A 19,019-nucleotide genomic window follows, 5' to 3' on the forward strand; every position below is an offset into this window, starting at 1 on the left:
CCCATTGCACTATATGCTCATGCAACATTCATCACCCTGTTTCAAACTCAGAGGAAAAATGATCAATTATAACCAAGGAAACCAAAGGGGTGGGACATACTAACAGAAAAAGAACAGCGTTACATTACTTGTGTATTTTCCCTCTGCAGTTTAAAAAAAATGCTCCACTACTGCCAATGATTTAAAGTGAGGGTAATCAGGACCGATAAGCCCAGATTCAGAACAGTAGTAAACAGTAGCATTGTGGTTATCGTACAGCGTGGCTATAGACACATGCATATGCAGACTCTATAACTAATGTACCCCCCCCCCCCCCCCCCCCCCCCCAAATAAACTACCATATGGTTGATCTACCTCCTCATACCCAAGAAGAAGAAGAAGAAGAAGAAGAAGAAGAAGAAGAAGAAGAAGAAGAAGAAGAAGAAGAAATGTACTTATAAAAATTTTCCATAGAGGTGGAAAATCTGCCATGGCTGCTCATATTTATCCAAGGGGAAGATCTGGTGGGGGAGGATCTGCAGTGCGATACTAACTCTCTGCTTTTTCAGATGGTCCATCCCCTACACAATGTACAACATTCAGTTACCCTGTCCCAGTGAGATGAAAGGAAAGTAACTCTGTTTGCACTGTATATGTTTTGTGTAAAGGTAATTTGATAATAAACTGGAAGAAGAAAAATAATAATAATGATCAAATACCCTAACTACAAACCACTAGTCCCTTGCTATACTAGTTATAGGTACACATAGTTTGCAGGTGACATGGTTATCTATAATTCATTTAAGAAAGCATGTATCTGTACATTTCAACCTGCCTGGAACTTGGGAGATAAAATTTTACATACTGTACTGTACCTCAGCCTTGCCAACCCTGACTCACCTTGTTCAACTACGTCATATACGGATGTTGATCTCGCGAAATGTGGCTTAATCACATGCATATCCGCATTGGTTTGCATATGTTTTAAGAAATTAGCACATTGGCCAATCAGAGCAGCGCAGGTGTTTCTAGTTGCGCTTCTAGATCTACACTGCATTCCCTGCAAGACGTTCTGCGTGCGTGAGACTGTTAGGAAAAAATGATATCGGTTATTGAAACGGCTGTCTTTTTTGTGTGTTAAAATATTCTGTTATTCCTTTTAATACTCTTTATTTGGAATTGTTACAGCATTTACAATGGTTTGCGGTGGTTTTGTCTGTTCCAAGAATGCCCTCTGCGCCCTGAACATTCTCTACGTTGTGAGTATGGGAAATAACCTGATGTCGGCTGATCATAGCAAGATTTTTTTTTTCTGTATGGGTAATTATAGGCACCTTTCATGTCCAAATGTGTCTAAGCGTGGGCCTTTGTTTGTGCATGCCATATATAACGTAGAGTTAAAGTTTAAGGAATTATTCTACAGTGTTGCTAAATGAAATATTGAAATGACATAGCCAAAGCACCTGTGGGAAGTCTTCTGCACTGCAGCGTATTGTGAGTTGCTGTGCTAAAAAAAAAAAAAAAAACTGCATGGAGTGACCTCTGTTTTTAAAGTATTATTATTATTATTATTTATTATTATTATTATTATTATTATTATTATTATTATTGACGATATTAAAAATGAAGCGTACCTAAAATGCTTTTTTTTTTTTTTTTTTTTAAATCAACTAATTTAACTTGCAGTATTGTTTACTTCATATTGTGGCATATTATTCGTAATTTAATTAGTGTGTGTGTGTGTGTGTTTAGATGTAACTTGTATAAGCAAGAACTGTGTTAAGTTTAAAACAAGTTCGTTTAATTTGCGTGTTAAGTTATTCGTGGCGCTGCTCTTATCATTTAAGTACAGCTCAGCAATTGCGGAAGAAAATCAATTGACAAAAAGCACTTGCAGTAATTTTTTGGGAACATGGTTGTGTCAGCCCATTGGTGAGAATAAATCCCTTCAAATGTGTTTGCACAGGGGAATGAATCTGTGACAACACCCACGCACAGTGAATATAAACAATGTGTATATCCGCAAAGGATGATACACACTGGAAGGCATGTAGGCAACTGTATGACACATTTATTTTTACATAGTTAGATATAGAATTATATATGAATGAATGAGATAGCGTTGTCCTTGTTGATAGAACTTTGGACTAATTATTTTCAGCACTTTCTTAATGAGTATAAGAATGAGGGAATATTTGCAGGTGACTAATCCGATCTCTTATTTTTATTTTTTATTAAACATTTCTTAATATTATCACAGCTTGGAGCATGACATTAAGTTATTTGAGAGGTCAGACTAAATGTTCAGTGCTTGAAAAACTGGCTTGCATGGAATGCATTCTCTGAGGTTTGAAAGAGGTATTTTAGTGGTAAAACAAGATCACTCTAGAGAAGTTATGAGCGCAGTTATAAAATTATTTTCCGCGTATTAGCTATCAATGTCACTGGTCCCCTTAGTACGCTAAATAGTTGTGTTCTCTGATTTGCTTGCTGTCATTTGGGATATTAACACCTTTACAAGCACAACTGTGTAGGTTTAGAGCATTTACACTTCATTCCTCCTCTTATGTAAAATTCCACGATCTGCTCAAGTAGCCTCACTTGTGGAATGTGAGTCAGTCTGACATACGGAAACAATACTTTTCTAAAGTTAAAACAAGTGAAGAAACATCTTCCACACAAAGGGGGCCAGTGGTAATATTGTGAAATACTAATACAAGGTAAGAAACTGAGTGCCTGGGTTATCACTCCTTTAATATCCTCTCAATATGAAAGAACCAACAAGCCCATGAATTGAGAAAAGTTTGAACGAATAGAAAATACCACTAAGTTTAAACATGCCTAACTAATTAGATGCTGAAAAAGTAAGGATAGTGTTGACCATTAAAGTATATTGACTTATCTAAGAATTATATAATTAATCACAGAAAATAAAAAATGTGGTGTAAAATGGTCTTCAAATGTGGCAGCATTTTTATTTTACTCCTCCAATGACTGGAAGCATGCAGCATATGGTGTGTGTGTACATCTATATGCCAGTCTGTATTTTTTAATGAGTCAACACAAAAATGTGTTCAGGTTTTTAGGCTTTCATGACTTGGAGACCCAAAAATCCTGCAGGACTGTGGCTCCAGGACAAGGGTTGGCGACCCCTGGTCTTATGCGTTGTGTGTTTCTTTTTTTTTTTTAAATGCCTTAATAACGGAACATTTGCTTGAAAACTCTCTCCACTTCATTAAATCCATATCGCCTGTTAGTATAGAAAAGGGAAAAGTGTGACTACTTAATTAACTGAAACTAAATACCCAGCATTCTTATGCCATCATTAGCAGGATTTCGATGTGTGCATATTGATCAAATAGTCTATTACAGGGTTCTCCAACTATTGTTTTTACTTTGTGCGACATTCAGAATAAATGTCCAGTTATTTTTACCTCCCTCCATTTTTAAATAATGAATGAATAAAATGGTAAGCTTGGCCATTTGGAGGGATGGGATGGTCGTCTTCAGCAGGATTTGAGACCTGTGTTGCTCCGTCTTGTGGTAGCCGTGTTGCAAGGAGCTGTGGTAGAATCAGTGTTCAAAAATTAACAAAAGTTGCCAGCAAACCAACTTGCAAATGTTTTAAATCAACGGAATGCCTGCAAAGCACAGATTTATCAGAGAACCAAGATTTCCCAGTTTCAGCTGAGCAAACGGAAGGAAACCTGAATTGTACAGAAAGATAAGGAGTAGAAATACTAAAGTGCTGATTACAGTAACTGTTTCCTGAAACGTTTAGTGCATTACTAACTAACAATATAAGAAAAAAGAGAAATGTTAGTCTTTAGGGTTAAGAAAGGGCCATTTCAAATATATTTACCTAACAAAAGATACATTAGTAGTTGCTTTTTTTAAATGTAATTTTTTTTTTTAATGGAAGCTTCAAATATATTTTGTAATAATGTATAATTGATAACAATTGCTATAATATGAACATACAGTAAGACACGTCTGAAAATGCCCAGGTAATGAAGGACTTTTAATATTCCAGAGGTTACCCATGTGTGTTAGCCACTTCTTCAGGTAGGGGAAATACTCTGTAGTTATGAAAATAGTTGGGATGCATAGTGGGCATTGTCTGTGTAAAATAATTATCTGTATGTGCACAAGTTGAAATGAATATGCAACAGCAAGGACATCTTCGACTCTTCCATCAAGTCTCTGAATTGCACAGATGTGTAGAGTTATTGATAAATCATTGCTTGGTTTATCCTATGTGTCCATATTATTAGGGTTAATAGAGAAGTAAACCTCTCTATTAAACACCCACCCCCGGGTGGGGGCCCCCCCCCCCTAACCCCCACGGAATTTAATTGTAATTAACATGTAAAATCAAGCACAAAACGCCACACAATTAAAGAGCAATATTTATTGTATCAGTCATGGTAAAGCAATTTTCTTTTAAAGCTGTAAAATAATTTCAATAAATAAATAAATGTTTTAAAATAAATGATTTAACAATTGCCTAATGAAGTTGTAAGTGAATTATGTTTTTGTTCTTTTAGATGGTCAGTTTGCTGATGATTGGGATTGCTGCTTGGGGGAAGTGGTTTGGTCTTGTTTCCAGTTTCCAGGCTGTGGGCGGAGTTATAGGAGTCGGGATATTCCTGTTCCTTGTGGCAGTTGTCGGATTGATTGGTGCCATGAAGCATCACCAGGTGTTGCTGTTTTTTGTATCCTTTAACTAGATAATGGAAGATTAAGAAACACTATACACTCTTTGAATGCACAGTAGGCCGTGAAAGGCAATTGCTTTCATTCCTAAAGTGTTGCAATTGGTTAATGAGAAAAGAGATGTGAGCCAATTATAGTTGTGTGCAGAGTTACTGGAAATATTCTTACAATACAAATTAACCATGTGTTTTATTATTATTATTGTAAGGATTTCTAGTTATTGAAGGTGCATGCATTAACAGTATAAAAGTGTTCACATTTGCACATCTAAAATATGTCTCCTTGATTCTAAATCTTCAGTACATGATCATACTCTTCATGGTGTTTGTTGTCCAGTTTTCAGTTTCCTGTGCTTGCCTTGCGCTAAATCAAGAACAACAGGTAAGTCTGTCATCCTAGTTTGAGAGCCAGAATGTTCATGAAGATACAATAGCATACTGACAGGATAATGGAAATTACAACATGGCTATCTAAGTAATATAAATGCATTTAGGATATGGTATGTAGCTTGTAATTGTACTTATTGTAGTCTAGATACTGTACTATAAATATGCTTACATATAGGCCATATAAGCTTCCCAGAAACAAATGAGCATCCAGAGATGATTATTGCTGGTCCGATAGATTAGATTGAGGAATGCTGTAAAAGTAGTACAAAGAGGAGTACTGTCGGACAAACTGAACAACCTCTCAATACTAGCAGGGTGGTCAAATGTATTTTTAGATTTCAGCTGAAAGATAAGTATATATTGAAGTGGCTGAAGAGTCCGCCAACTTTCTCTCTTTATCAGTGAAGCAGAGTAATGGGATACAGTATGTGTACAGTAGGTGGTGCAGCAAATTATTATACCAATGGGCTAGAACAGTATAAGGGCATGAGAATTTTTTATTTATATGATCAGCTACCGTATGGCTGTAGATTTGAGAAGAAAGAAACGTTTTGTGCAGATTGTATGATAGTGTTATCTGCAGGCATCGTCTAATCTGGTTGAAAATGTACATGATCTTGCAAACTCTGATGCAGTATACAAAGTATATTCTTTATTCACAGTTAAAATCTCTCTCCTTGCAGAATCTCCTACTTGAGGTAGGGTGGAACACTTCTGAAACCACACAAAGGGATGTTGAGAACAGTCTAGATTGCTGTGGGTTTTACAGTGTTAATTACAAGAAGACTTGCAGTGCTGTGAGTAAATATTTCAGTGTGTTAATGTTTTTTGCTTTACTTTGACTCTTCTTTGAGGGTTAAAAGAGTGGTAAGATGAGGGGCTATGGGTCTCTGTTGGGTGAAATCACTGTTTCTAGCCAGCACCTTAGCAAGTGGCGTTCCATTGTATTGAAGACCACTTCTGCTTTCACACCAAGTGCCTCTTTCACAATGGCTTGAAAGATACTGCACTATTACAGAAAAAGCAAAGAAATGCACACTGTATGTATGGTTTTGTTATAGTTTGTAAAAGTTGATGACAAGGTCATGATACACATTTTGTTTGTGTGTGAAATTACAAAAATATGTACCAACATAACAAATACAGGGGTAGGTAAGGATAAATGCAATGTGATTTGCAGGTGCAAAACCCCCATAATGCTAAAACTGCAACGTATGTTAAGACCGGTGTTCACCTGGCATTCTGCACCCATTATCAAATTTGCACTTTGCCATCATTAATCCATTAAAATTATATTAAAATGCATTCTAAGAACAAAGAGCATGGAATTGGCTCTTATTGAGGAGAGGCAGGAACACATTCGGAGGAGAAGGGCAAGACAAAGAAGACCCTCATATTCATTCCCAGGGTCACTCAGTTTGGGATGCCAGAGGATGCGGTGTTAAAGCATTATCGTCTCACTCCGCAGGTCATCCTTGACCTCATAGCTGTATTGAGGGATGAGCTAGACCCCAGTGTCAATCTAGGGACCGCTATCCCTGCACATGTGAAAGTTCTGTGTTCTCTGCACTACTTAGCCTCTGGTTCCTTTCAGACTACCTTTGGAATGTCTGGAGGGTTAGATAGCCCAACCCACCTTTTCCAGTGCTAGGCAAATTTATGGATGTCGTGCTGAAAAGGGCAGACCTATACATATAATTTCCTAAGGATACTAGCATAATTTAATGAAATGGAGTTGTTGGAAAAGCCTCAAAGTGACCTCAGCCATAAGGAATCTCAGCTCCTACTCTGAACTTTTTTGTACGCCAAGAGGACATTGCTGCCCTTCTTCTAACATACTGCGCTCTACTCACAAATGTGTGTCCGCTATATAGACAGATTCGCTCATAATTGCCGATCATTATTTGTGTGTGTGAAGTAATTTGCATTGCTCTTAAACTTGCATAGGGTGCAGTGCAATAATTGCCTGACCACAATGCAATTTGAATTTTGCATCCACAATTATTTGCACTTATTTCCACCGTTGTTTGCGTACACTTGGGAATGTGAAATGCATGTGTTATAAAAGTGTTAATATATGGTATGAAAACGTTTAGCTTATTAATCATGTTAAGTTGTACTTTTTTATGATTTCAGCCTTGCTTCAGCAACCTTTCCTGCACATCATGTGCATTGAAAATACAAGCGCATACAGGAGAGGTTCTGAGATTTGTTGGAGGAATTGGGCTATTCTTTAGCTTCTCTGAAGTGAGTGAACAGTTTAATTAAATTACTTTGCACGATACATGCACTACTGTACTGATTACAGGTGAAAAGAAGGAGGTTGGCTGGTGTTGAACAGCCATATTAGTAAGTGGGAAAAAAAGATGGTGCTTAGAAAAATCCAAAGGAAATGTATTTTTTTCCATTTTTATATCAATAGTTTTTGTTTGGACTTGGTACTGCAGTGTGTTTTTTTTTTTTTTTTAATTTTTTTTATAGATTTACTAATTGTAGTAACACAGTACAAGTAGATTAAATACCATACACTTTTCTTTTTTTTCTTTCCAGATTTTGGGAGTGTGGCTAACATACCGGTACAGGAACCAAAAGGATCCCCGTGCAAATCCAAGCGCCTTTCTGTGATTTGAAATCATAAACTGTGCTAAAAATGTTGCACTAAGTCATCTGATTGCAGACTTTTTCTGTGTGTAAAATACATTTACTTAATTGTTAGATGGTACCAGTTTTCAGGGGTTGGGTTATCATTAAATAACTTTGTGCAGAGCTGAGACTTGAAAGCTTGGTTTGATATACAATAGCACTCCTGTGAACACAAAGCATTCTAATGTGTGCTTGTAGTCTGATCTGCTCTCAGAATTGTAATTCTCAATAAGGTTCTTGTGTGATTTGAACAGTGCACTTTTTAACACTTTTGTAAGTGGATGTTATTAAGTTGAAATACCACACCAATCAAATTTGTATTTTACTGACAATATAAAGTTAATTTACAAATACTTCAACTGGTATCAACGTCTAAGATAGGAATATGTTATATACCTTCTGTTACTTAAGAGGACAAGTGGCTAAGCACAGTACTTGTTTATCTGTTTTATCTAAGGCCAGATCAATTTTTTTTTTCAGTTTGATTTCTTTATAAATGAAAAATGTTCGCTTTAAATGATTGTCAATATTGCAAGTTAAGATATGCATTACATTGTAAACATACAACATGTTTTGTATCTGCAATAATAAATGCAAAATTAAATGCATAAATGTATATTACAGAGAAACCTTTTTAGAAGCAAGTCCACGTAAGAAAGACAAACATTTTATCTGCATCTCATAACTATAGCTTTGTAATAATAAGTAACTTACAGTATATTAAACCCCATACATATTAGTTTTATGAAACTATAGACACTGGATTATTTAAAATAAAGAAACCTAAACAATTACTACAGCATGAGTGCAAGAAAATTGGTTGTATGCTGAGAATATATTGTTGAAATTTTTAGTTTTTCTATTACTGTAGAAATGAAAGCATATGGATAAAATAATAAATGCCTGATTAAGATTTAAATGATACTGCATTTAATTAAGAGATTGTTTCATATAGTTAGAGCTGTAATTTGCATAATAAATCCTAGCTATAGATTTGTTTTTGATGTGAAGGTAAAATCTTAAGAGTAGTGCTACAATGTTCTATGGTTTATCTTTATTCTCCTAACTGCTGAATAAAGTAATGGCCTTCCTTCCCTGCTCAGTACTTTGTCAATTCCTTTGGATCTGTCACTGCTGGATGTTAAACACTTTTCTCATCCTGTGAATGATTGATTTGATTGACGGTTTGTGTGTTTCCACCAATAAAACTCAGTGGTGAGTGGCAATAGACTTGGTGATTCTGTGAATTTCATGTCATGCTGTAATTGATTTGAAAGTAAAAAATAATGCAATAAAAAATATTTGATACGCTGTCATTGCTTCCAAATTTTTCACCATCTCATACCAAAAAGGACTGTGTTTAGTCAGTCTAAGCGTTAGCAGAGAGTCTAAGAGTTATCAGGGGCTGTGTATAAACCTAAATGTAGCTTCCTTAAAATACAAAATCCATGCTTTATTTATATATAAATAATATATATGTAAATACATTTCAGTAACAGAAACTTTGTTAAAATAACGTTAATGTTGCATGCAACCTTAACTCACACAGATTATGCCTATGCATCGCATCAGATATGACATCAGCAATGACTAATCCAGTGGTGCACAACTCGGGTCAGTCCTTCTGGTTTTTGTTCTAACTATACCCTAAATTAGTTAATTGGACCAATTAAGCTTCTAATAAGATCCAATATAGTATTTTAGATTGTAGTTGGAATATAAACCTGCAGGGACACCAGTCCTCCAAGACAGAGTTGTGCACCACTGGACAAATGCTCCACCAACACTGCCCAGAAGGACATTACCTGGGTGTGTTTGTTGGTATGTAGAGTATTGTGCCGTTAGCTGTTCTTAAGAACTCATCTGATAATAACAAGACAAACAAGTACAGTTTGGTCCTCATTCTCCATGGCACTGTTCTAAAAAAAAAAAACATTCCTTTTTCTGAGTGGGATACATATGCAAATGCATTTGGTAAAACAATGGTCTTGGACAGCTATGTGGCAATGCGCATATTGCATAGCGGCAAGTGTGCTAACTTTTGCACTGGAAGTAACAGTAGCAGTTATGCAACACTTGTATCACTTCTATAGACAATAGTGGAAAGAGTGACCTGAGTTACAGTGAGCACCATGAATGTGTCTACATTGGCATGTACACAAAGAAGCATGATAGCTACAGTAGAGCAGATTAGATATATATATATATATATATATATATATATATATATATATAATATATATATAGATATATATTATATAAAGGTCACATATAGGTAGACCCGTCAGAACAACCTTGTAAACAATACACTTGTAAGTACAATTTAAATTAATGTTTTTGTTTTCTGTATAAACTATCATATGGGAGATACTGAAATTGGAAAAGGAATCTATGAAAAAGACCTAGGAGTTTTTGTTGACTCAGAAATGTCTTCATCTAGACAATGTGGGGAAGCTATAAAAAAGGCTAACAAGATGCTCGGATACATTGTGAAAAGTGTTGAATTTAAATCAAGGGAAGTAATGTTAAAACTGTACAATGCACTAGTAAGACCTCATCTTGAATATTGTGTGCAATTCTGGTCACCTCGCTATAAAAAAGATATTGCTGCTCTCTAAAGAGTGCAAAGAAGAGTGACCAGAATTATTCCAGGCTTCAAAGGCATGTCATATGCAGACAGGCTAAAATAATCAAATCTGTTCAGTCTTGAACAAAGAAGACTACGTGGCGACCTAATTCAAGCATTCAAAATTCTAAAAGGTACTGACAGTGTCGACCCAAGGGACTTTTTCAGCCTGAAAAAAGAAACAAGGACCAGGGATCACAAATGGAGTTTAGACAAAGGGGCATTCAGAACAGAAAATAGGAGGCACTTTTTTACACAGATAATTGTGAGGGTCTGGAATCAACTCCCCAGTAATGTTGTTGAAGCTGACACCCTGGGATCCTTCAAGAAGCTGCTTGATGAGATTGTGGGATCAATAAGCTACTAACAACCAACCGAGCAAGATGGGCCGAATGGCCTCCTCTCGTTTGTAAACTTTCTTATGTTCTTATTCTCTAGACCAGTGGTTCTTAATCATGGTCCTGGGGGACCACTGCCCTGTTGGTTTTTGTTCCAACCAAGCACTCAATTACTTAATTGAACCCTTAGTTGAACTAATAACTAGCTTAAGTTGGAGAATTAAGTTCCTTATACAATTTTATACCTAAATTGAAATCTCAATCTGTTTAAAATAATTAAAAAGCTCAGATTAGGCAAATTATTGAGAGGCAATTACATAATAGTTGAATTGTGTAATTGAGCGCTTGGTTGGAACAAAAACCAGCAGGGCAATGGTTCCAGGGACATAAAAATGTGAGATCAGCTACTGAAATGTTTCAGCTGGCTTATTATAGTCTGAAAAAATCTGTCCCTATGCACATGACTTTTTCGTACACTACAGCAATCCAGTAATGAGACATTGTTTTTGTATGCAACATTTTCTAACTGCAAAACCATTCTAGTTGTCATCTATTAAAGAAACATATATAATAGTCCATACAACATACCGCATATACAGTATGATGAACATGAGACATACATGTAGCCTATAGTATAAATATTACTACTGAGTGCAAATGTTAAACTTATTTAAGCATTTGAACCCGAAGGAGTGCTATTAGAATATAGATCTGTTAAAAACTAAAAAATAAAGTTTTTATCTTGATTTTATGAAGAACTAGTTCCCTTTCAATTCGAAGACGACCACCAACAACATTATGTATGGGATATGCCAGCCCATTGTGTAGGTATTGCTGAGCTCTCTATATCAAAGCTGCCAGTAGGCCCCTTCCTGGGATGATGCACTAGGTCCTGCCCGCCGACTGTTTAGAACCGTCATCCTGAGTAAGCGCTCGAGTTGATTGTATTTCCCTTGCATTTGTGCTGAAAGCTGGCTTGCCGCTTTCCCGGAATCAACGACTCTGAAAGACGAGTCTTTCATTTTTGTGTCTTTCAGCAGCCTCCTCGCTTGTGTAGTATGGCCGCTCTTTCTTATCTGTCTGTTGTGTGTGAGTCACCCTCACAAGTGGTTGTCTATTCCTTCTTGGGAGAGCACAGTTCCTCCACAGGGCTAGGCCTAATCGCATCCCTGCTGTCGAGTGACCCTTCGAGCAATGTGTTTCCTCCACTGGGCTAGGCCTAACCGCATCCCTGCTGTCGAGTGACCCTTCAAGCAATGTGTTTCCTCCACTGGGCTAGGCCTAACTGCATCCCTGCTGTCGAGTGACCCTTCGAGCAATGTGTTTCCTCCACTGGGCTAGGCCTAACTGCATCCCTGCTGTCAAGTGACCCTTCGATCAATGTGTTTCCTCAACTGGGCTAGGCCTAACCACATCCCTGCTGTCGAGTAGACAGAAAATATCCGTGGTCGTTCAGGTTCTGTCAGTTTAATCCAAGTGGACCCTGTAGTCTACTTCCAGTTGTGGTGTAAATAGTAATTTCATATTCAGGTGATTTGTTGCTGGTGATCACTCAAATATAGTTTGCATCCATTAATTTTATTTTTATAGATTAGTTTGGTATATTATTTACTAAATGTAATTCTATAAATCTACTGTTAAAGTGCAAGAACAATTTGACTGTGATTCTGCATCTTTGAAAATGTCTTACTTAAGTCCTAAACATTTTTTTTTAAATGAGGAAATTGATAATAAGTACAAATGAAAATGTGCTGTGGACTGACTACAGTATTTGCACTAAACAAGCATGACTGTATAGTGTTTCAAATGGCTTTGGATATTTGGCATTTCCGTGTTTTTGTTTTATGATGGCTAATTGAAATATTTTCAGTACTGTTGAATTTAGGTGTGCACACTTAGCTACGATCAGCTGTTCAGGGTGCATTCTGGGAGCTGTAGTTCAAACTGGAGAGTGTTCTTAAGTGATTGCATTGTTACAGGTCCAGTCAGAACTACACAATTTCTTTTTTTTATATATTACAATATACATTTTTAAAGCTCCCCGCCCACAAAAGGCACTAAAGACTACTTAGATGCAGTAACTTGCCAAATGGGAGTAGTAACTATGCAGCAGTTTTTTTACCTACAGGTGGATAGTAAAAAATGCTCTCCCTGCACCAAACTTACATGAAGAACCACCCGAGCTGTAGCTCAAAAACTACTGGATAGAATAACACAACGTGTAGCTAGAATTCAGCCTACCAATCAGACCTGAAATCCAAACCATCAGGCAGATTGATTGAACTTAACCCCACTTTTGGAGCTGCACAAAATAGGGGCTTATAATGGAAAGAACATTGCAACCATAGCTATGGCGCATATATAATAGTATGCACATATTGAGTTTTATTTATATATATATATATATATATATATATATATATATATATATAAACTGTCTTTATATATAAACTGAGGTCTTAAAGCAACCGGAGTGTGTTTAATGCACATGCCTTGAGTTACACACGTATAACTGACATACTGTCCTATCAAAATACTATAGTATACTACATATGATACCATTACCCAAGTATATTACAAACCTGTTTACACAAATATTCTCCTACAATATGTAAAACATTGGTTGTTAAAAAGTGTAGTGATTATTGTACACATTTTGAACAGACAGAAAGAGGAGCATGCACTGTTGGATTTCCATTACTTTAACACAAAGAGCCTATTTTGATTTTCAAGTCTTAGCATTACTGAACTATATTAATAATTGGACCAAGTTTTAGTAATTAAGTTTAAATGTTAAAAGTAGTGTGTTCCAAATACAAATAAACCAAAAAGCCAATGCGATAAGGTAAGTGGTAGCAGAAGGCAATACCTTGGTGCATTAAGTTCAGGTGTTTATTCTATGTTATAATTATTGTATAAAGTAATGGCCTTCCTTCCCTGCTCTATTTCCTGAGTACTTTTGGATCTGTAACTGCTTGATATAAAACATTTTAACATCAAGTTAACTGCAACTAGGGCCAAAGGGTTTGACATCTAGATAATTTTGTAATTTTCTTGATTACATGATGTTAAATAAAATATGCTCTCAATCCTAAAATTCTAGTTGATGAAAAACACTTGGGTATAAGCTCTATACAAAATGAGTGATATGTCTACATTAGGTCTAGTGGGTCATAGGCAGAAAGTGGCAACTAGAGTACAAAGTGGATCCATTGTCTAATTCAAGAGAATCTTACCTCTGGCCTGTGGGTTTGATTCCAGTGCTCCCTGCTTGATTACTGGTGATGAATCACAAAAGCACCACATGCTAAGACCGAGGAAAGAGGTTGTGTGGTGCTCTCTCCCCCAGCACTAAACCCTCCACCCACATGCATAATACATTACTGTGACAAGATATAAAATAATTCTTGGTGTTAGATCTCCCTCCCGACCTGTGTAAAAGGAACAGAGTAACCTTAATCAAATTGCATGATAGTTTATTCTTTAGGGTAGGTGGAAGCCAGTCATTTAGGAAGGGGGCTGAGATCCAGCACTCAAGCTCAATGTCTCCACAGGAGATGGCATGGCATCTGAGGATTGGATGCGCTCGTTAACCTAGGGGTCATGAGCGACAGCATAAATAGAGGGCGTAGGGGAAGTGACCTGTTCCTTGATAAATGGTTAGTGTTTTAACCTACAAAGGAGTTCATGTTGCCATATTGTGAAACCATGAGTTTTGTTAACTGTTTGTGAATGGGAGTACCAGCATAAAGCTGGACCTCACTTTCACAGATAACTGTAAATACAGCACTAGGAACTGTTTGTGTGTAAAAACTAGACTTTTGGGTTATGGGTCAAACCCAGGGATTTACAAATACCATGCGATACAGACCACTGTATCACACCCTTATTTACAGGTGTTTGCCTTAATGCTCTGGACATAGTTAATTAAATCAAACACCCTTGCACCTTGAAATCACTGGCTGTTTTGTAACGGCTCTGCACGCATCTGTATCTACACGACTATTACATAGAGAAATTCATTCGTTGGAGTAGATTAAGGAAAAGTACAAGGTCAACAACCAGAATGCAGACCCAATTAAAACCCATTGATCATTTAATCTGAAAGTGGTTTAAAAAAAGCCACACCACTTTGTTTATTAAATCCATGCATAAGAATGAGACGTATCAGTTTGATAACAGCTAATTTTAATAAAGCACTTAACTACTGTATTTTTGCATATTTTAAGCACACCTTTGACAAGCATTCTGAAAACATGTAATACACCAGTGCTTAATGTTGCAGCAATAAACTGCCCAGGCTGGGTGCTGCTAGACAAATCCTGGCATGAGGAATTCCAGGGATCTCAGAGGTTACGCAGCTTCCTCCTCTTATAATTCATTTTTCAGCAGCTTCTTGGCTTTATTCATGTTGGAAAGCACTAGTTTAAAAAAAAAAAAAAAAAAAAAAAAGTACATTGCTTGTGACCCATTGAACTCTTGAATGCATGTGGTATAACTGGTCAGTGTATGCTTTCAGAGAAACCCGTTTTCCACGCTGTAGGATTATATACTTACACAGATCAAGGTCTGCAGGTTCATAAGCATAGAGACGGTTTTCATATCTTCCAGTTATGTCAGCTCTCACAGTCAGAGACGGGTCTGCAATAAACCACACAATGTTTGTTACACAATGAATCTTAAGAGGTTAGTTGTCAGGTGTTTGTTGTCATTTCACTATAAGCATCAGGTTCAGGTGATCAATTTAGTCCACATCACAGAACTAAACATTTTTACACAGTTTATACTGAAGGTAGCTTTTAAAGAGTACCGAGTTTCCTTACTCTCAAAGAGGGCAGGTCTCCAGGAGGCATATCACAAGACAATACTTCAAGCTGCAATCTATGTGGATAGATTTAAAACTACTCCAGGTGTCCAGTCCAGCTAGTCTTACTACATAAACAATGTATGACACATCACCCATATTGTATTTATATGTACAAGCATAAAAGAAAACGGCATTCAAAACAAACTGGTGAAAAACTTCACTCACCAACAAAGATGATTCTGGGCACATACTGACCATCTGGGGCAAGGTTCTTGTCTGAAGTTTCAAACTGAAAATAAAAATCAAGACCTTGAAACTTACTGCAAACGTATACAGAATAAAAAAACGTATCCCCATTATTTGATGCTATATATAAAAAAAAGGTTTTCCCAAGCATGCACATTTCAGCACACCTTCAAATCGTGTTCACCTGAGCAGACACATTCTAAACAATACCTTTAGCACCATTTCCAAAGGGATGACCATCTGTGGTCCTGACTTAACCAGAACAGTGAAACAATTAGCAGCTTTTTGGACTGGCAGGAGGATGTAATGATTCATTTCAACCATTAACGTGGTTTACCCATCCTTTTTTAGATCTTCACACAGTTTCAGTGAAATATAAACTTAAATTAAAATAGGGCTGCAAGTTACAGTCATACCACAAGGTTCAACAGGATGAAGTCCTCTCCAGCCATCGTCTGAATGTCTTTGTTATTTGCAAAAACTTGCTTCATAGCTATACAGAAGACAAACCAGTTATTTGTACAACAGTTGTGACAAGATACAATACACTGGGTAAAAATAAACAACGTTTATGCGCGTCTATGTTTAGGCTTCGAGCCATGATAGTGCTGCAAGAACAGACCACATTTAATCAAAATATTCATGGATATAGTGGATATGATTTAAGAATTTGAATAAGTTTTAGTTCAGGAGAAGTAATGACTATGAAAAGGTTTCATTAAAAAAAAAAAAAAAAGTCTGGAAAATGTAACATCCAATGTCAATTGGGGGCCATGAATTGTGAGCACCTTCCTTAGAAATCCATCATTCAGTTCTCATTGTCCTGTTTCTTAAAACAGAATGAGATGCTAAAAGCTGTTGAGTGTATTACCTTGACTGTGGGGGCAATCCTCCAAATGATGGATGACCATAAGGGGTTTGTTGCTATATTAAAAGAAAAAAAAATTACCATTATGTAATAAAATAAATAAAAAAAAAAGCTAAAAGTATAGTCACCTTGATTTGGATCTGAACAAAGCTTCTTCATAGGTCTGCGTCCAAGTGAGCTCATCACCCCACCCTGCAATTAACAAAACTGCATTCAATTAACATTCAAGAAATAGATATCGGAAACAGAGGACAGTATTTACAATTGTACAGGAAAGAAAGGAATCTTTAGAACAGTTTTAAGCAACACTGAAATGCGTTGATTAGGTAACCCACAAGTACCATCTGCGAGTGACGTTTTTCAAATGTAGTTACCTGGGAAACTCATTTGCTCATAACCACAACTTATCTTAGAAAGGTTTTAAGTTTAGCAGCTTGCATAATACTTAACAGGTATGGTTGAAGGGTTGTCTTAATGTCCTTTGAATGCAAAATGTAAATACTTGTTGCTGGCCATAGCTTTTGTTAAATGAAATGTAAAATGCAATGAGACATTACCTCTGGACAGAGTCTCTGGAGATTTCTTCTCTTTTTTGGCAGAACCATTTTTTTCAGGTTTTCCAAAGCTGGAGGAGACAGCCACCAGGACCAAAAGCACTGACATCAATCCTTTCACCATGATTACAGACTTCTGTGAAAGAGCAGAGAACAAAAATGAAACAATGATGCTATAATCTCATTAGCAGATTCTTCAGCTTCCTAAAACCAAGTAGGAATACCTCTATAGGCTGATTGCTATCTTATGAGCAAATGTGCTTTAGCTTACAGGTTTTAAACTGCCAACGTGATAATTAGTTATTTCTTCCAAGTCTTAAACGTTAACTTATTACTTTATTAACACTACTACGATGTTTCTACAGCAGGGGTTTTCAACCGGTGGCACACGTACGCCGGCGGGGGCCGGACGACGACGACTTAAGGGTAATAGGGGTACTTACGCACAAGGACTAAAATGCACAAATAAAAACAAAATACTTGAATTTGAGCGGCTTTCCTTTGGCATTTGTGTGCGTATAGAGAGAGCGCTCTGTTCTGCTCGTGATCTTTGCTGTTTTCAGAAATATTTCAGCATTTCTTTTAGAAATGCTCTGGTAAACATAATTAGTAATCACAAAACGCATAAGTTAACAGTTTTTGTTTTATTTATTATCGCGGCTGCATTTTAGTACACAGTAGTTGATTGAATATGTTTCAGTGTTTGAAATTGATACATTTACTTGCAAAAGAAAAACGAAGAAAGAAAACACGAGTCTACAGAAAGTGCAAAGCGACAGAAAGTTGTACAATGTCCATTTGGATCATTATTATGCTGGCGTAAAAAAAAAAAAAGTAATGCAATGTGAATTTATATCCTGTTTTCAAACATATTTCTCCATGTATAGGACAATCTAAATCGGATGTACGCTCATAAGTTTTAATGCAATTATGTTATCTTTTTAATTATTGTCGTCCACTTTCTGATGCTCTACAAAGTATACATTTAAAACATTTCAATAAAAGTAATTGAATCAAAAGCACAACTACGTTTTGTTTATGGTAAGTACAAAATAAAATATGCAATGAAAGGTTTGAGAAACCACAGCAGGAAACAGTTAAGTTGCCTTGTAAAGGTTTGCAGACTAACAGAAATCTTACCTGCTTTCCGATCTGATTACGCTAACTTGCTCAGCAAGGTGGTTTCAGGCGTTGATGGGGCTCAACAGACTCAGGCTCTTTCGATTTATACTCCTGGGCGCTCTTTAACTCCACCCCCTGCCTGCTGCAGGAATGCAGGAATCAAACGCGATTATAAAGAGGGGGATATCTGAAATGCCCATTGCCAATCCCCACAACCTTTAACCCTTGAAGCAGCAATGTTTACTTTGGCTTTATACATATCGTTCAGGTGTTTGTTATGTTGACAGCCTGGGTATCAGTCCAGGTAGAGGCAAGATTCAATCTAAACCTGGTCTGCTGTATTGTTATTGGTTGAATTCATTTGAAGAAATAACTCTCCACTTTATGAAAAGTGTTTTGCTTATCACTTATGGTCTGCTAGACTCAGGAATGGACATATTATTACATCCCAAATGAAAATATAATTTTCTATTGAAATTAAATAAGGTTATTAGTAGTTTTTGATAAACGCCACATCCTTTCATACAAACAAATTTATTCTAGGCTTATACAGTATTCAGTGGTGGAGTATTAAAACTAGCACCGACATCTAAGTACCTTGTGGCAGAAAGGGCATAATGTACAATACTGGGTCCACAAAGTCGTGCCTTTGAGTGTTATGCCCCAAATGCCAACTTACATAACACCAATGGAGCTGATGTAGTTGTAGTGGAACAAAAGTCTTTACAATC

The 19,019-nt window shown here is 36.7% G+C and overlaps 2 protein-coding genes across 3 annotated transcripts; one reads left to right on the plus strand and one right to left on the minus strand.

Moving 5' to 3' along the window:
- Nucleotides 1-1,013: 1,013 nt before the first annotated feature.
- Nucleotides 1,014-8,829, plus strand: LOC121313591 (tetraspanin-13-like). Of its 2 annotated transcripts, XM_041246282.1 has the most exons (7): nucleotides 1,014-1,055; nucleotides 1,168-1,238; nucleotides 4,527-4,694; nucleotides 4,996-5,076; nucleotides 5,768-5,881; nucleotides 7,221-7,331; nucleotides 7,635-8,829. In XM_041246282.1, the coding sequence occupies exons 2-7, from the start codon at nucleotides 1,176-1,178 to the stop codon at nucleotides 7,707-7,709; spliced, it is 612 nt and encodes a 203-aa protein (XP_041102216.1). In that variant the 5' UTR covers nucleotides 1,014-1,055; nucleotides 1,168-1,175; the 3' UTR covers nucleotides 7,710-8,829. The 2 variants fall into 2 exon arrangements, with proteins under 2 accessions (XP_041102216.1, XP_041102218.1); XM_041246284.1 differs by lacking the exons at nucleotides 1,014-1,055; nucleotides 1,168-1,238 and adding an exon at nucleotides 2,099-2,699.
- Nucleotides 8,830-14,843: 6,014 nt separating this feature from the next.
- LOC121308767 (anterior gradient protein 2 homolog) lies at nucleotides 14,844-18,381 on the minus strand. Its single transcript, XM_041241384.1, has 8 exons — nucleotides 18,307-18,381; nucleotides 17,170-17,302; nucleotides 16,741-16,804; nucleotides 16,616-16,668; nucleotides 16,161-16,237; nucleotides 15,724-15,787; nucleotides 15,249-15,332; nucleotides 14,844-15,112 (listed from the first exon to the last, which is right to left on the minus strand). The coding sequence occupies exons 2-8, from the start codon at nucleotides 17,288-17,290 to the stop codon at nucleotides 15,063-15,065; spliced, it is 513 nt and encodes a 170-aa protein (XP_041097318.1). The 5' UTR covers nucleotides 17,291-17,302; nucleotides 18,307-18,381; the 3' UTR covers nucleotides 14,844-15,062.
- Nucleotides 18,382-19,019: the final 638 nt, after the last annotated feature.

The sequence above is a fragment of the Polyodon spathula genome, chromosome 3, assembly GCF_017654505.1.
Source record: "Polyodon spathula isolate WHYD16114869_AA chromosome 3, ASM1765450v1, whole genome shotgun sequence".
Classification (NCBI taxonomy): Eukaryota; Metazoa; Chordata; class Actinopteri; order Acipenseriformes; family Polyodontidae; genus Polyodon; species Polyodon spathula.

Bases quoted from the DNA above. Each gene is read 5' to 3' on its own strand.
- LOC121313591 (XM_041246282.1), top strand. From the start codon at position 1,176: ATGGTTTGCGGTGGTTTTGTCTGTTCCAAGAATGCCCTCTGCGCCCTG. The intron at 1,239-4,526 runs GTGAGTATGGGA...TTGTTCTTTTAG, and splicing joins CCCTGAACATTCTCTACGTT to ATGGTCAGTTTGCTGATGAT. The intron at 5,882-7,220 runs GTGAGTAAATAT...TTATGATTTCAG, and splicing joins ACAAGAAGACTTGCAGTGCT to CCTTGCTTCAGCAACCTTTC.
- LOC121308767 (XM_041241384.1), bottom strand. From the start codon at position 17,290: ATGGTGAAAGGATTGATGTCAGTGCTTTTGGTCCTGGTGGCTGTCTCC. The intron at 16,669-16,740 runs GTGACTATACTT...CTTTTAATATAG, and splicing joins TTGTTCAGATCCAAATCAAG to CAACAAACCCCTTATGGTCA. The intron at 15,788-16,160 runs GTATGACTGTAA...TTTTATTTTCAG, and splicing joins TCATCCTGTTGAACCTTGTG to TTTGAAACTTCAGACAAGAA.